The sequence below is a fragment of the Anabrus simplex genome, chromosome 1, assembly GCF_040414725.1.
Source record: "Anabrus simplex isolate iqAnaSimp1 chromosome 1, ASM4041472v1, whole genome shotgun sequence".
Taxonomy (NCBI): domain Eukaryota; kingdom Metazoa; phylum Arthropoda; class Insecta; order Orthoptera; family Tettigoniidae; genus Anabrus; species Anabrus simplex.
In genome coordinates this window covers 1,015,182,918-1,015,200,329 of record NC_090265.1, presented here as the reverse complement: position 1 = coordinate 1,015,200,329, position 17,412 = coordinate 1,015,182,918, and the positions used below count along the sequence as shown (strand labels likewise).

Genomic DNA, 17,412 nt, shown 5'->3' with positions numbered 1-17,412 from the left:
CATTCCCTTCATATTATGGACATGACTGAAATATAAAACATCAATTATTTCAAAAATTGCCCAAAGTACCGACAAAACTCTTTTGTTTGTATATAGGCCTATTTCTGTCATTTATGTTTAGTGCTTATTAATTTTCAATGTTTCAAGCATACTTCATGTACTGTGTGACATTAATACCCTGTATATAATTTCGAACAAAAACTCTTCCGGCTGTATTGGTCACAATCATGTCTGAAATATTCTCATAGCAATTTATATTCTGTGAAATGAATGCTGACAAAATATTTTCATCGCAGTTGATAGGAAATGGTGTTGGATTTAATGGCTAAAAATAAGTTGTCTCTGGATTACTTTCTCAAAATCGCAAAATACCGACTTTATTATTATTATTATTATTATTATTATTATTATTATTATTATTATTATTATTCGTTAATCGGCCAGCTAGGGACCACGATAAGTTTCATTATACATCCTGGCGTTTATACAATGTTCACTTGATCCAGTAGGCTACTTAGGTTTTCATTAGTTTCCTGTGTCGAGCACGGCGTTCATTCGACTTCCTTGCATTGAAAACTGAAGTCCCTGGTTACCTTTCTTACACAATTGCCATCACCACCAACTTGAATTGTGAAGTTTCAGGAGATGTCGCTTTCGGAAATGGAACGATTTCCAACTCTTCGCATGAGATTAAATGGCGGTTAAATGAGAAGTCGGTAGAAAATTAAAAAAAAAGATCTGAACCAATTGACCTGAGTAGCATTATCACTTTCTTTAATCTGTATTGCTTCGTTTGTCCACCCCTAAACGGAAAAATGCGTAGTAGGTGCTTCCAAAACGCAGGAAGCCTGCACGTTCCTTTCCTACTTCATTATAAACAAGAAGGTACCGGTAATTCGGAGACAGCTCATAGTGTTTATGTTATCAGCATGTCCACAATATTATCAAGGGAAGATAATATAGGTTGGTAAACTGACTAAGACAATATCAGCCACTCGAAATGGATATAGATAACATTCTAAGATTTCATTAGTCTAGATGAGATTGAAGGTACCATGTGCTGTAAGTGAAGTGCGGTGCGAAAGAAGCTATTGTTTAGGATGCAACCGGTATGGATAACGAGTCATTCAGGCATACGTACTACATAAACTATATAATTGACGCTAGGCCCTACCAGTACGCCCTGTTGAGTAGTCGTGGTGACTCGAGACTTCTGCTTCATTTATCGTAGTGAAATTAAGAACAACACAACCGGTGAAGGTAGATTATGTTTAATTTATGTAAATCTTGCTCGCGACTTGAGCGGCTTATCTGTTAGCATCACGAGATAGCCACAGTGCTCCACTCTTCTTCCGTTGTAAACATTGTTTAGGTAGCTATTACGAGTTGTGTCAGTTATGGGAAAACAGTTCTCAGACTAGACAGAATTACTATACGGTCGATGATGAATGGTGTTGTTAGGACGAAGGTCCTGTCGCTGGCAGGCCTGGCACTGGGCAGTTTCTTGTTAGGAATTCTCCCCGCGTGTCTTTCCCCAAGCCATTTCCGTCGCTGGCCCTTGGCAATGTCCGCTATGCTATGCACCGGGGGAGGTGTTCTGCTGGCTACAGCTCTGCTACACATCTTACCTGAAGCCCGAGAAGACCTACCTTACCTCGCAGAGCCTTTCTTCTGTGCGGGGTTCTTCCTTCTCTACTTGCTGGATGAACTCGTTCATTGTTTCTGGACATCATCTAGTGAATCTCGGGTGAGTTAAGTTACTGTCATTTTGCTCCATCATAAATCCCATACGGTACGGTACTCAGTCACATATGTATATCGATTAAGTACGTACCGGTATATATTTAAAGAGAGCTAAAATCTAGTTACTTCCTTACGTAATAAAACTGTACAGTGAGTTTCTCTCATCGGTCGGCCGGCGGGCAGGCAGTGCCTTCCGTTGGTTTTATTATTATTATCGTATGGTATTTACAAGCATAATGTGCAAAAATATGCAATGAACATATAAGTTAAAATAGAGAAATAATTAAACTATAATGTCCAGCTTCGACAACCAGTCCATTGCACTTGGTGTCAGTTCATGCAGAGCCCTTAAATGCTGGCAGTGGGCACCTCTCAACATCATGTCTGCCTCTCAACACCGCACTCGCACTCAGCACTTTCACAATATCCCGCTTTTTCATCATTAGTGGCGTATTCTGGATTCGCCACCGAGGCATGCAACTAGTAACGATGCAGTAGCACAATGTAGTACCGTAAGTAAATTCCAATTCTGAAAATGAAAATCCACAGCCTGTTTCCAATCATTCGACCGGGTCAGGAATGGAATGAAGCCCCATCTAGCGGCGAGGATAGTAATCGTGTCGGCTGCCAAAGCCTGTCGCACTCCTCTGGGGCAATGATTAATGAATGACAGATAAAATATTGGAGAGCGTTGCTGGAATGAAATGAGGAAAACCTCTCCCGCGTCCTCTTTGCCCAGCACAAATCTCACATGGAGTGACCGGGATTTGAACCACGGAACCCAGCGGTGAGAGGCCGGCGCACTGCCGCCTGAGCCACGGAGGCTTATTCCAATTCTACTCCCCCTAATTACTTGACCCTGCGATTCTCCTTGCAGAATTCCTTGGTGACGTCACTGCAGAAGTGCTCACGTGATTTTATTTCAACATGAAGATCCTTTTCCATTGACATCATTCCTAATACAGAGATACGACACTGACTTACAAAGCTCGAGAAGACCGCTGTTATGACCACTGGTCAATAGGAATTTCTGGATTTGAGCCACAGTTTTATCTTTGAACTCTTCAGAAGTGAACATTGCCCTCAATTCGGATTTAAGTCGTACTATATCAAAATATTTCCCATAGACTTCAATCAGTTTACTGAATTGCTCTTTAGGAAAATCGCCAGAAAAAATAAAAAATTCTTACACGCAAGCATTTCAGTGGACAAATCTCCTATTGAACAGAAACGATATTTTAACTGTGCTAGAATTTTCATTGGTGGATCAAATATCTCTTCTGTTCTGTCCCAGACATTAGCAAATCCACTGTTTCGCATTATTGACACTTTAGTTTCTGATGAATTCACTTCGCTGGTGCAAAATGCGATGTCTAGGGTCTTAGATTGAAGGATGTTAGGCCTATATGTGACATCAGTCAATGAAAACATTTCATTAAAAATATTCAGAAGAAACTTGAACTGAAATTCCGTTAATTTCGCAAAGAACCCGCTTGCCTCATTGCTTGTAATGTTATCTCAGTTCCCCGGCTCCTCCAAATGCTTTCGTAAAGCTCTTGGAGGGGAGTACGATATTCCGCGATGGTCTGTACTAATCGGCTGAAATAGTTCCACCTTGTTGGAGCTAGCTTAGGAAATCTTTTCTTGAGCACACTGTCCAGCAGGTTAGTTGTCTTAGAAGAACTACTCAAAAATGTCTGAAAACCACTCATCATTCGCGCATGACACAGCTTGAGAAATAATTAAATTAAGCTTGTGCGCGTAGCAGTGGGTGGATACAGCCTCAGGAACCATTTTTTGTAGCTATTTGTTCGGGGCGTCGACCTAGAAACATCTTTTGCCCCTACTTGCACCATATGTGAGGAACCTGTGTGTACTTTTTAAATGGCGGAAGTGTAAAGTATTGAATGTGAGGACGACACAAACACCCAGTCCTCAGGCCAGGGATATTAATCATTTACAATTAAACACCCCTGACCCTGCCGGGAATCGAACCCAGGGCTTCCGGGTGACAGGCGGACGCGTTGCCCCCTACACCGCGGGGCTGGACAACCACTGCTTTTAATTTGGCTTGCACACCATTCAGCTGACCTGCAAGCACCGCCGCTCCATCGAAAGTCTGCGCAATTTATTTTTCGCGGCAGTCATTCGTTTACTATCCAGAGTCGGCTTTTCCCTCGGACTCAGCGAAGGATCCCACCTCTACCGCCTCAAGGGCAGTGCTCTGGAGTGTGAGACATTTAGTCGGGGATACAACTGGGAAGGAGGAGTAGTACCTCGCCCAGGTAGCCTCATCTGGTATGTTAAACAGGGACCTTTGTGGGAGGGGGGGGGGGCGGCCGTGACCTTAAGTTAGGTTCCATCCCGGAATTTGCCTGGAGGAGAAGTGGGAAAACACGGAAAGCTTCTTCAAGGATGGCTTAGATGGGAATCTCATTTGACCTCCCGAGGCTGAGTGACACCTATCCAGTCCTCGTACCACTTTTCAAATTTCGTGGCAGAGCCGGGAATCAAACCCGGGCCTCCGGGGGGGCGGGGGTGGCAGCTAGCACTAACCACTACACCTCGGAAGTTGGCCGTTTTAGATTCATCCATCGTTAATACATAAAACATCGAGCATGGGGGAATGGCACAGACACAACACACAATTAATGAATTCACTAATCAACAAAACAAAATGAATTAACCCCCTAGTAAGCCACTACTCAAGCAGTGGAAGTAAATCACCCCAGTGACAGTGATCACTTTCGTCACGTTGGGTTCTCGCTAGGGGGTAATCAGTGGTTCCCGCTCGCTGTAAGCTAGGAGTGATTCAAGTCATTGAGCTCTAATAATTAAAGTATTTGCCTTGGACATGCCGACTTTCTCCAAGTTGTTAACAGATGACAGAGGTTAGCACATGGATGGTGACCAAATTTCAATTGCAGCGATATCATTCGGAGGATTTCAGAACTATGTCTGCCACCGAATGCAATTTAAAGATTGAATGCGTTACGTTCTTAACTTCTCAATTTGCTTTCTCTTTCTATCTACAGTTGATTAGATGGCGAGACTACACCAGCACCACACGTAGTCAAGCAACGGAACTAGTGCAGTTGCGCGGAAATTTTGCTCTTCTGAGATATGAAATTGCCAATACTTGACTTGAAACAACCTCAAATCGTACTTCAGACAATTCTTCGCCCTATCATAACGCATACAATGAATGCCTTGCATGCAAGGAGAATACGCCCCTGTTCATCATATATCGGCACATGGCGTGGCCTGTTCTGAAACGGTTGAGTTTTGACCACTCATGCCGAGGAACATCGAAATCTGGCACTTTCTTCGTTGGGTCTTTAATCAGAAAGGCGTTGGTGGGTGGACATTGTTCCCATCGCTGTCTCCATTCTGCTGTTACACCGTCAATGTAATAAGTACGGTAGTACCTTACGACAGGAGATGGAAATGTTATCGTGCTACATCCACATATTTTTTGGCATCGTGTTGGGAAATTGCGATTTTTCATCACCATCATAGTGTATTTAGTCCACAGACTGGTCTGTTGTCACAAAATGATGCCAAGCTGTACAGCTGTTTGCAGTCCTTTTCATTGCTACTTAGTTTCCCATTCCGGTATCTTCCTGGATTTGCTTGCGATACAGTACAGCAGTGGCGGCGCGTGAATAAAACGTCTGGGTGTTCACTGCTGTGGAAAATAAGGTGTTCAGATTATTATTGTTACTTGATGTTTACATATATGTAAAATAGTGACATTGCTTGATTAGAAACATGACTTTGCTTTGCAGAGACACGGCTACAGCTCGAAGAAGTTACCAAAACAATGAAGAATGAAAGGCAGAGGATATGAGGTGCAATTACTTTAAGCTGATCCAATTTCCCCTCATTTTGAAGACGTTGCTTACGTAGGAATAACTTCTTCAGGAACGTGTTAGGCAGACTACTGTTATTTATTTGTTGACGTATTTTGCTGTTTACTTTTCATAAAACACGTATTACTAATGAAAAGTTTCATTTGATTACATAAACTTAGGCTACTTACGCCTATTGATGCTATACAAACCGTAGTTAGCAAACTATTCTGGCTCATTGCGGTTAATTACATCAGAATGGCAAAATCGCCAAATTAAAATCCCTTCAAAACCTACCACATGCGGCAAATTTTAACCGCGCGCTCTGACAATGCTTCGGCTAATTTCGGAGCTGCTCGATGTAACTCGTGTCTATCGCTGGTCCAGTTGTCAGCGATTCCTGGGCTATGTTTTCCCTGCTTCTCATTAGCGCTGTTAACGGAGCGGTTGTTTACGGAGCGGAGGCTCCGGGCGCTTTCAATCGTTTGCCTCCGGAGAACCTCCGATTGAATTGCAAGCGCGTAGTTTGAACTTGGCACGGGAGAAATGAACGAGCATTTGTACAGGAATTTATAACTTGTCGCTATTAATGTGAAAAACTACGCCCCTCCGTTAATACTTCAGTTATTTGGCGATTTTACAAATAGGCCTAGCATTCTTACGTACAGACATAATAATTATGTAACAGAACCTCCGATTGAATGACAAGCGCGTAGTGTGAACTTGGTACGGGAGAAATGGAAGAGCATTTTCTCAGGAATTTAAAACTTGTCGCTACTATTGTGCGAAACTAGACCCCTCAGTTAATACCTTAACTATTTATCGATATTGCACATAGCATTCTTACGTATAAACATAATTATGTATTTTCTTAAATATAAACATGTTATAATTTAGGCCTTGTCCGTGACTGTAAATTACTTCGTTATGAAATAATTAATACTATTATCATTGCATGCCGGGCTGAGTGGCTCGGACGTTTGAGGCATTGGCTTTCTGACCCCAACTTCGCAGGTTCGATTCTGGCTCAGTCCGGTGATATTTGAAGATGCTCAAATTCGTCTGCCTCGTGTTGGTAGATTTAATTACACGTAAAAGAACTCCTGCGTAACCAAATTCTGGCATCACGGCGTCCCCGAAAACCTTATAAGTAGTTAGTGGGACGTAAAGCCAATATTATTATTATTATTATTATTATTATTATTATTATTATTATTATTATTATTATTATTACTAGCTGATGTACCCGTGCTTCGCTACGGGATTCTCAGAAAGACTGACTTGGTGGTTTTCCTAACTGAATTCAACATAGGTCATTACAAAAACGTCAGTAGAAATGTAGCGATTGAAAGCAGTGTTATCATATAAAATACTCGATCAAATGAAAAACCGCACACTTTCTCACTTTCAACGAACAGTACTACGGTGCCGATCTAAGAGTCCAAAGTTCCAGAACTGGAATAACCAGGTCGCAGACTGCCGTGACCACTCCTCTGTCATTATTTCGTTAAATATGCACACTACTCATTCCAATCAGTGGCTCAGAGTAGGGATTTTATAGCTCGAATACAATGATGAACCAGTGTGTTACGTACCAGATATATCAGAAAATGTATGAACCAGAGGAATGGCATGCTAAAGAAGAAAGTTATCTTACCCCCCAGCTACTTCCCACCAATATACAGGCAGGCTGTTACAGTCGGTACGACCAAGCGAGTTGGCCGTGTGGTTAGGGGCGCGCAGCTGTGAGATTGCATCCGGGAGATAGTGGATTCGAACCCCATTGGCGGCAACCCTGAAGATGGTATTCGGGAGATGATGGGTTCGAGCCCCACTGTCGGCATCCCTGACGATGGTTCTCCGTGGTTTCCCATTTTCACTCCAGGCAAATGCCGGGACTGTACCTTAATTAAAGCCACGGCCGCTTCCTTCCACTTCCTAGACCTTTCCTATCCCATCGTCGCATAAGACCTATCTGTGTCGGTGCGACGTAAAACAACTAGCAAAGAAAAAAAAAACATTGAATGACAAGCGCGTAGTGTGAACTTCATACGGGAGGAATGAACGAGCATTTTCACAGGAATTTATGACGTCGCTGTTTTTGCGCGAAACTACACTCCTTCTTTAACTTCTTTTAATGCTATTTGTTCGGGGCATCAACCTATGAAGATCCTTTGCCCCTATTTGCACCATATATGAGGAAACCTGCGTGTATTATGCAAATGGCGGTAGGGTAAAGTGTTGAATGCGAGGAAAGGAACGTTAAGGATGATACAAACACCCAGTCCCCAGGCCAGGGATATTAATAATGTACAATTAAAAAACTGACCTGGCCGGGAATCGAACCCGGGGCCGCCGGGTGACAGGCGGACGCGTTGCCACCTACACCGCAAGACCAGTGGTTAGGAGTCATTTGTGCCATGTTTTACAGAGCAGCATTTACAGATTTGAACCGCTTGAACTCCTCCCTCCGCTCGTAAATAATCATCCCTTACTTCTGCCACGTCTTTCACGTGTTTTACGTATGTCCAGAAATTAAAAACGAATTCTAATTTAACTTGAAATTACTGTATTCTAGCGCCAATATAATGGGAATATTTCCATAATAATGATAATAATAATGAACGAACCACTGTGTAAGTTCTGCACAGGTAGGGCCTGTACTTTTCTGAGGAACAACTGAACCTATTAAGATATATTGTTTGTTGTATCTACAGGGTTTATACCTACAGGTATATGGGGTATGTATTACATGTCGATATAATTGCATTTTCTTGATAACAACTGAGAGGATGCATTAATTATTTAGAATGACTATACGTTCTTTGTTAAGGGGTATTGTATGGAATATCGGTGATATAGATCAATTTTTGTTTATGTAGGTAACGATTTTTATAGGGCGCCTACATTCATGGACGTTTGAAATTACAGCCCACTAAGTCCTTACACTCGGAGCTACTGTTGCGAATAGAGTTGGGAACGGAGCAGTTGCTCCTATGATTGCAATCGGTAGTGCGAGTGAGCGCTCCCTCCGGTATTCTCCGGTAGTAAATTGTTGCTGGGAAACCAATCGGTGCTTCGGCACGCGAGCGGAGGGCGAGCGGAGGACGGAGCAACAGTACTGAATGTGTGCCTCGCTTGCCGTTCCATCCGTGGTGCGCAACGGATGTGCTAGCGACATAGTAAATACTGCTTTATAAGTATGACGAAGGAGAATATAGGAAATATATACATTCTCATTTATCGTTCGTGTTTCATTTGTCGATTACTTTTGTAAAAATTTGCTTTACGTCATGCCGTCTTATGACGACGATGTGATAGGAACGGCTAAGGAGAGTAATTTCTAGGCGTGAAAATGGAAAACGACGTAAAACCATCTTCAGAGCTGCCGACAGTGGGGTTCGAACCCACTTTCATCCGGAAGATAGTGGGATAGAATCCCACTGTCGGCAGCCTTGAAGATGGTTTTCCGTGGTTTCCCACTTCTCCTCCAGGAAAATGCCGGGATGGTACCTAACTGAAGGCCACGGCCGCTTCGTTCCCACTCCCAAACCTTCCCTATGCCATCGTCGCCATAAGACTTACCTGTGTCGGTGCGACATAAAACAAAACCCAAAGTCTCACGCTCCAGGACACTGTCCTTGAGGCGGTATAGGTGGGATCCCTCTCTGCGTCCGAGGGAACACCCAACCCTGGAGGGTAAATTGATGGAAGGATTATTATTATTATTATTATTATTATTATTATTATTATTATTATTATTATTATTATTATTGTACTCCCATAACCACTTCTGTGGTTTTCTGTGACGTTAAGGTGCCGACATTTTGTCCCACAGGAGTTCTTTCATGTGCCGGTACAGTAGCGGCGATTAGGGGGGGCGAGAGGGGACAGTCTCGCCCCCCTACTTCGTGGAGAAAACTTTGCATTTGTATTCCATTTTAGCTGGATGAAACAAGGTATTATAGGAATTATTAAAACAAGCAATTTGTACAAGCCATGTACATTATTATTTGCTTTAATTAATAACGAAATTATTAGCCGGAAATACGCAACAAAGTCATTCACGCGGTTAACCGATTTGTATAGCGCCACAGCGAGTACTGTAGTGGAGACTTTGTATGTGCTGTGAGGAAGGGTACGCGTGCATTCGTTAGTCTGGCAGTCTATTTAGTGTCAGTTAGTTTTTTTTTTAGTTTGCAGTCAAATACTAAATGATTTTAATTATATAATCACGCCGTACGTCTATTTAATTGTAATACGTGTGTAATATTGTTCCTCTCGTGAAAGTTTTATTGTATAGTATTGAATCAAAATCTCAAATAAATATTATCAACACAGGTAAGTTGGTAGGCTGAGAATCTTTACCTCTCTGTCGAAATTCCATTTAGTAGCTTTTTTTCAGTTTTAATGTATAACGTATATACCCCCCCCCCCCGCTATATCCCACAAACTGGTGTACTTTGTTGTCTTTACATTTCCCCCCCCCCCTACTTCTAATTCCCAATCGCCGCTACTGCCGGTACACCTGACCACCTTCAGGTACCGCCGAGCAAAGTCGGAATCGAAACCGCAAGCTTGAGCTCAGAAGGCCAGCGCTCTACCGTCTGAACTACTCAGCCCGGTACAGCATATAACCAGTTTCAATCAGTTCGTACTCTTCAGTAAAAATTGAAATGGCGTATGACTTTTAGTGCCGAGAGTGTCTGAGGACAAGTTCGGCTCACTAGATGCAGGTCCTTTCATTTGACGTCTTTAGGCGATCTGCGCGTTGTGATGTGGATGAAATGGTGATGAAGACGACACATACACTTAGTTCCAGCGCCAGCGAAATTAGCCAATTAAGGTCAAAATTCCCGAACCTGCCGGGAATCGAACCCGGGACCCCTGTGACCAAAGGCCAACACGCTAACCATTTAGCCATGGAGCCGGATGTACTGTTCCGTAATAAATGAGCTACGAGTATAATTAATGTAAGAACATCGTATATAATACATGTTTACATGCAATGGAATATAATTACCACTTAAACTATTTTACTACCAGTATTAATAATATTGTTAACGCATTTGCAACAGTATAATATATGCCAATATTCAATCTACAGTATTCTGTACACCTGCACCTATTGCAAACTGAACGTCAGCAGATTAAAATCTGTTATTCATAACGTAACAAATAATGCGGCGATCTTGAAACGACTACATCATTTGAATGACAAACGTAGGGGAACACATACATCTGTGGAATTAGTACTGAAATCTAAATTGTAATTCCTCCTAAGATCACCGTTGCAACATTGCCCACATCAAAGCGTTTGAATTTTCCGCCAGTGAATTCAATCGGAGGACTACCGGAGGTCTCCGGAGGAGCGCTGTAATCGTATTATCCGATTCAATCAACAGGAGGTCCGCCTCCTCTTCACAGCGCTACTTCCACTGATCTCTATACATGGATCGCTGATGGCAGGTCTCCGCTGCAGGAGAAAGTACGCCAAGTTGAACGCGCGGTTCGCCATGTTGGCGTACCCAACCTCGAGCTCTCCTTATGGGGAAGCAATGGTAATATAGTCAATTTTAAGCCGCAATTAATGGCGCATTGGAATAATTAAAAATATAGAGACATGTTCACTCAAAGCATAAGGACATTGGGATCACTGACATGTCATTCCGAGGTCAGTAAATCTCCGGGATAGCAATAAACATGAGTGTATAATAACGGCCGACAAATATTAACTTAGATGCTGAATACATGCAATTAGCGATCGGTAACACAATACGAGTGAAAACCAGTTTCTGGAAACATTGCTGTAAATTGTATACATGTATGCCACGAAATTATGCATTCTTAAAATGATGTACCTATAAACGTAGCTCAATATACAGGCCTAGATTCGACATATCGTAATCGGTGCTTGATAATGAATTTCTGTTTCCTGTTTCCAAGAAATAACGCGCATATTATCAAATTAAAATATCATTGAAGCAAATGTACACATTTATAAAATCAGCAAATATTCAAAACTAGTCAATATATCACATTACCTGCAGCTTAATGTACTATTACAGACCTCTTTAATTAAATTCAGCTAGCAAAAGTCATCATCAGAAATATGTAACACCAGTTAAAAGAGTCCCAAATACCACGAATAGTATAATGGAATAGCCCCAAACACCCACCACACTTTCCCTTCTCCCACCACTCCAGTGTCTGAAACCCATACTTATTACTGATGTAAATAAGGTCTAGAATTCCTCCAGACTTCATTTTCTAAGATTGTTATAAGGTCACGTCAATTATTTCATCGAAACCGTCAGTTTAATTATGAGAAATAAAAACAAAATATATAAGTAAATCTTTACTTGCAGTTAATGTTCAGCAAAATTGAAAACAGTTGGCTGTACATCACTTCTAAGGTGTACAGTTTGTCCATTTCTATCAAAACAGTCTTCCTCTAAGTGATCCGAGCAGAGAACAGCTGTTTTAGAAGGCTCCCAATTCTCCCGCCTGATATTCCTAAACGATGATCTTAGATGTTCGGGTCTCGAGAAAGGAAACCTACAAAAATTAATTGCCATTTTGCTCCCGGAATATGCGAAATAAGATACAATAAACCTAAAACTCAAAACACTACCCTAGGAAGATTCTTATGTACAGTATAAAACTCCCCGAGCCGGGCTGAGTGGCTCAGACGGTTAAGGCGCTGGCCTTCTAACCCCAACTTGGCAGGTTCGATCCTGGCTCAGTCCGGTGGTATTTGAAGGTGCTCAAATACGACAGCCCCGTGTCGGTAGATTTACTGGCACGTAAAAGAACTCCTGCGGGACTAAATTCCGGCACCTCGGCGTCTCCGAAGACCTTAAAAAAGTAGTTAGTGGGACGTAAAGCAAATAACATTATTATTAAAACTCCCCGATGAAATGATTTCTCCTTCTGCTGATCGGTTCTGTTTGTACATCCATAAGCTGAACACTGTGGTATGTTAATGCCCCGTAGAATGTTTCTTCATTCATATTTCAGATAAACACATACATATTTACATTTAATCTTGTAATTCACAAGCATACTACAAGGCAACGAACCTAAATTCGTAAAATACACTACTATTTACTTTGCAATAACAAAGCACAGAACACTCGTGGAACTACAATCAAGAGGCCTGGCGTCACTGAACTAAGCATAAACAAAGCAAGCGCGCTCCTCGTGGTCTATTGCACCATGCGCTCGCTGCCATCTTACGACGCCAGTCATCTTCTATTCGGCTTACTGCTACCCAAGCTACCAGCCATCCAGGTATAGAGATCAGTGGCTACTTCTCATAACCCCTCGCCTTGCGCACCCTCCTTACGTCTCACGGCCCCGCGCGTTCAGTCCTGAAATTGAACCTCTTCGCTGGTTCCGGAGAGCAACCGAGTGTTGATGTCAAAACTACCGCTACGCGCGCTGATATACAGAGCAAATTTAAGGAATAGCCTCTGATAAAGCATTTTACCTAGACTTATCTATTTCTAGGGGGTTCACTGAACCACTGAACATATAGAACGCGCCGCCACTGCCAGTACAGTATGCATATTTTCTTCGATTTGCTTGAGATACAGTGCAGTATGTATATTTTCTTCGATTTGCTTCAGATATAGTACAGTATGTATATTTTCTTCGATTTGCTTGCTATACAGTACAGTATGTATATTTTCTTCGATTTGCTGGAGATACAGTATGTATATCTTCTTCCTCGAAGTCGCTTTCCGGTAATGAATCCTTCCACAATAAATGTCATCCGCTGAGAATGGCATAAAAATAATGTTATTGATTTTACGTCGCACTAACTACTTTTACGGTTTTTGGAGGCGCCGAGGTGCCTGATTTTTTCCCCACAGGAGTTCTTTAACGTGTCCGTAAATCTACCGACACGAGGCTGACATATTTGAGCACCTTCAAATACCACCGGACTGAGCCAGAATCGAACTTGTCAAGTTGGGCTCAGAAGGCCAGCACTCTACCCTGCGAGCTACTCAGCCCAGCAAACTTCGATTCACATGCATTATTTCGTCTTCCGTAAATGAGGCTATTTCTCGCCTGATATGTGGAGGTTTCTTGTATAGGCCTACACTTTACTTGTTTTTCTAAGTTCTCTTATGCCGGGCTGAGTGGCTCAGGCGGTTGGGGCGCTGGCCTTCTGACCCCAACTTGGCAGGTTCGATCCTGGCTCATTCCGGTAGTATTTGAAGGTGCTCAAATACGACAGACTCGTGTCGGTAGATTTACTGGCACGTAAAAGAAATCCTGCGGGATTAAATTCTGGCACCTCGGCGTCTCCGAAAACCGTAAAAGGAGTTAATGGGACGTAAAGCAAATAACATTATTAAGTTTTCTTATGAATAAAAATCGCAGACAGTTAAATGTCGTGTCCTTGGTGGCTATAAATGCGTACTAATAACCCGATCTTCAAAAATGTCCTCAGTGAAGCTGAGTGTGTCATTAACTGTATGTGCCATGACAGTCCTTCCAACAGTCAATGCCAGTCAGTTCGTCAAAAAATTGTTTGCGTAGATTATTCTTGTACCTTTGTGTATTAATTGTCCCCTCAAAAAGAAAATGATCCTGTTATTCCGTATCCATTCACTGCGCACACACTCCAATCCGTTCTTCATGCAGAGGAATTTCGTATATGCGATGGAGGTTTTCTGCACTCCAGTGTCTGTTATTCTGCGTTGAAACATATCCATGTAAAAATGGAACCGTGCTTCGTCAGAGAACAATATTAAACGCGGATCAATTACTTCATCATCATTTCGCAGCATCCAATTATTACATTAAACGTACCCGCTTATCGTGATCACGTGGATGCGGTTCGTGTACTACTTACTACATTTACCTTGTATGGTTTCAGTTTACACATTTTCGTAGCTGGCCATGCTGAGATCTTCGAAATACCGGTTTCTTGTCTAAGTCATCGTATCGATTTTGTAGGCGTATGCTTTGTTTTTCTTTTCTTTTTTTTTTTTTTTTTTTTTTTTTTGCGTCGCACCGACACAGATATGTCTTATGGCGACGATGGGATATGAAGTGCCTGGGAAGTGGAAGGAAGCGGCCGTGGCCTTAATTAAGGTACAGCCCCGGCATTTGCCTGGTGTGAAAATGGGAAACTAGGGAAAACCATCTTCAGGGCTGCCGACAGGGGTACTCGAACCCACTATCTCCCGATTACTGGATACTGGCCGCACTTAAGCAACTGCAGCTATCGAGCTCGGTCGTATGTTCTAATTTGTCTGCGATTTCGTTTACGTTCCCCTCATTAAGCACACTTGTTTCTTTTTGTTTTCCCTTCGCTACTTGTTGAGTAACGAATCCATTACTCTCAATTTGTTTACAAGCTACCGCAACGGTATTTCTATGTGGAGGGCGTACAGCTGGGAATTGTGTTGTGAATAATCTAACGACTTTCCTGCAAGAATTTTATTTTACACAACTTCTTCTTATCCGGGCTGTGTGGATCATTTTGACTTCCATCTACTTCTCGCACATCCCTGGAGACACAGAAGGTGCGCGTCGCTTCTAGGGGTATCTATTAGATTTTTGTTCTGGTCCTCTCGGACGCTTCATATAGGCTATTATTACGATGGGCTCGCCATACCCAAAGGCATGTTATACTTAACTGTCAAGTTTCAGTGGTAAAATGGGAGAGGTCTGATACTTGGAAGGATGAAAGTATGAGCAAAAGGAAGAGAAGGGCTACAAAGGACGTGAAAATGAGGCACTCCCTAGGCCTCGCAAATCTAATACCGTCGGCATCGGAAAAGAACAAGAGTTGGCCAATGTAGGTCGGATAGGAAAGATGAAAACGAGGAGCCTGACACAGCTAGGGGAACCGTAATCGTCAACTCACGCTCGAAAGTTCAGAGTTCCCCCTTTCAGTCGTCGCTTACTACAACCACTGGAGTCCGGCTGCATGGCTAAATGGTTAGCGTCGGCAGGGTCGGGAATTTAAATCATCATTAGTTAATTTCGCTGGCACGGGGACTGGGTGTGTATCGTCTTCATCCTCATCACGACGCAGGGCCTACGGGTGTCAAATCTAAAGGCCTGCACCTGGCGAGCCGAACATGTCCTCGGACACTCCCGGCACTAAAAGCCATATGCCATTTATTACAGGGGGGATACCGTTGATGCATTATACCACCCCTATCCAGAGGGAGAAACCATCGTACATAAATACGCTATCATTTTATCCTCATCACAATACGCAGGTCGCCTATGGGAGTCAAATCAAAAGACCTGCACGTGGCGAGCTGAACATGTCCTCGGACACTCCCGGCACTAAAAGCCATATGCCAATTATTACAGGCAGGGGATACCGTAGATGCATTATACCTCCCCTATCCAGAGGGAGAAACCATCGTACATAAATATCCTATCATTTCATCCTCATCACGACACGCAGGTCGCCTACGGGAGTCAAATCAAAAGACCTGCACATGGCGAGCCGAACATGTCCCCGGACGCTCCCGGCACTAAAATCCATACGCCATTTCATTTCATTTCATTCCATGCCATCTCTCCACTGATAGCTCGGAACATACCGCTTAGATGAGCTGCTCGTCTCCTTTCTCCCAAGTTTTCTCAGCCCAAACTTTGCAACATTTTTGTAACGCTTCTCTTTTGTCGGAAATCACCCAGAATAAATCGAGTTGCTTTTCTTTGTATTGTTTCCAGCTCTCGAACAAGTAATCCTGGTGAAGGTTCAATACACTGGAACCATACTCTAGCTGGGGTCTTACCAGAGACTTATATGCCCTCTCCTTTACATCCTTACTACAACCCCTAAACACCCTCATAACCATGTGCAGAGAACTGTACCTTTTATTTACAATCCCATTTATTTGATTACCCCAATGAAGATCTTTTCTTATATTAACACATAGGTACTGTAACTTATTTGTAAACTACCAATAAATAAAATCATGAATAATATATAAATAAAAATATGTAAATTAATAACATTACTCAAAAACTTCATAAAATACTTGAAATAATAAAAATAGTTAATCGAAATGTCCGTAGTATGGGCGCCAGAGTTCACCAGAATGGATCCTCGAATTTTGATAGAGCATGATCATTCATTATATCCCAGGGCGTGTACATAATGCTGCGTACTGGTACATCTGCTGCAGGCCTTACCTAACCTCCTGAAAACGACTAAATAGGTAGGTTCATCAATAACTCCACTGATTCTAAAATAGCTAACTATATTCTTAACAAAATCCGTGCATGAGCACCTCATCAACACACACAATTATACATATAATACACACACAAAAGACTGCTGGAAGACTCCATATTTACAACAACAACAATAATGAAACCAGTGGGAAAACGAAAGCGAGAACTAAGCTACCATTTGTAGATAGTCCGATCAACAATATACATATACGTAGATAAATACCCTTCACTGTCTCTGTATCAATACAACTTGCCGATTCTCATAATCGGCAGTTATAACATGACACAGATACTGTACCACGTAATACTGTGTTCACAGACTTAAACACTTGTTGTAAAGATATATACATTTGAGTAACACACGCTTATCGATCCTGAACATAAATTATGGAAAGTCTGAGATAGCTTTCACCAACATATAATGCCAAGCCGCCACAAGTGCTACAATCCTTAATGCGTAAACACTCCACATTTGTCGAGCAACCACTTTCCACGAACATAACAAGACTACGTTCCACGAACGTTTGAAGTCCAGTCCATTGTAGCCGTGTCACTCCAGTACCGTGTATCAGCACTACTTCCTTCCCGCACAGTCTGT

The 17,412-nt window shown here is 42.4% G+C and overlaps 1 protein-coding gene across 1 annotated transcript in view; it reads left to right on the top strand.

The window, feature by feature from the left end:
• The first annotated feature begins 1,045 nt into the window (after window positions 1-1,045).
• The window catches only part of Zip88E (Zinc/iron regulated transporter-related protein 88E), a 109,535-nt gene continuing 93,168 nt past the window's right edge, over window positions 1,046-17,412 (top strand). Inside the window, exon 1 of the mRNA XM_067149257.2 lies at window positions 1,046-1,747. Within this exon, the coding sequence (XP_067005358.1) occupies window positions 1,442-1,747 (306 nt within the window). The 5' untranslated portion in view covers window positions 1,046-1,441. The remainder of the gene's footprint in view (window positions 1,748-17,412) is intronic.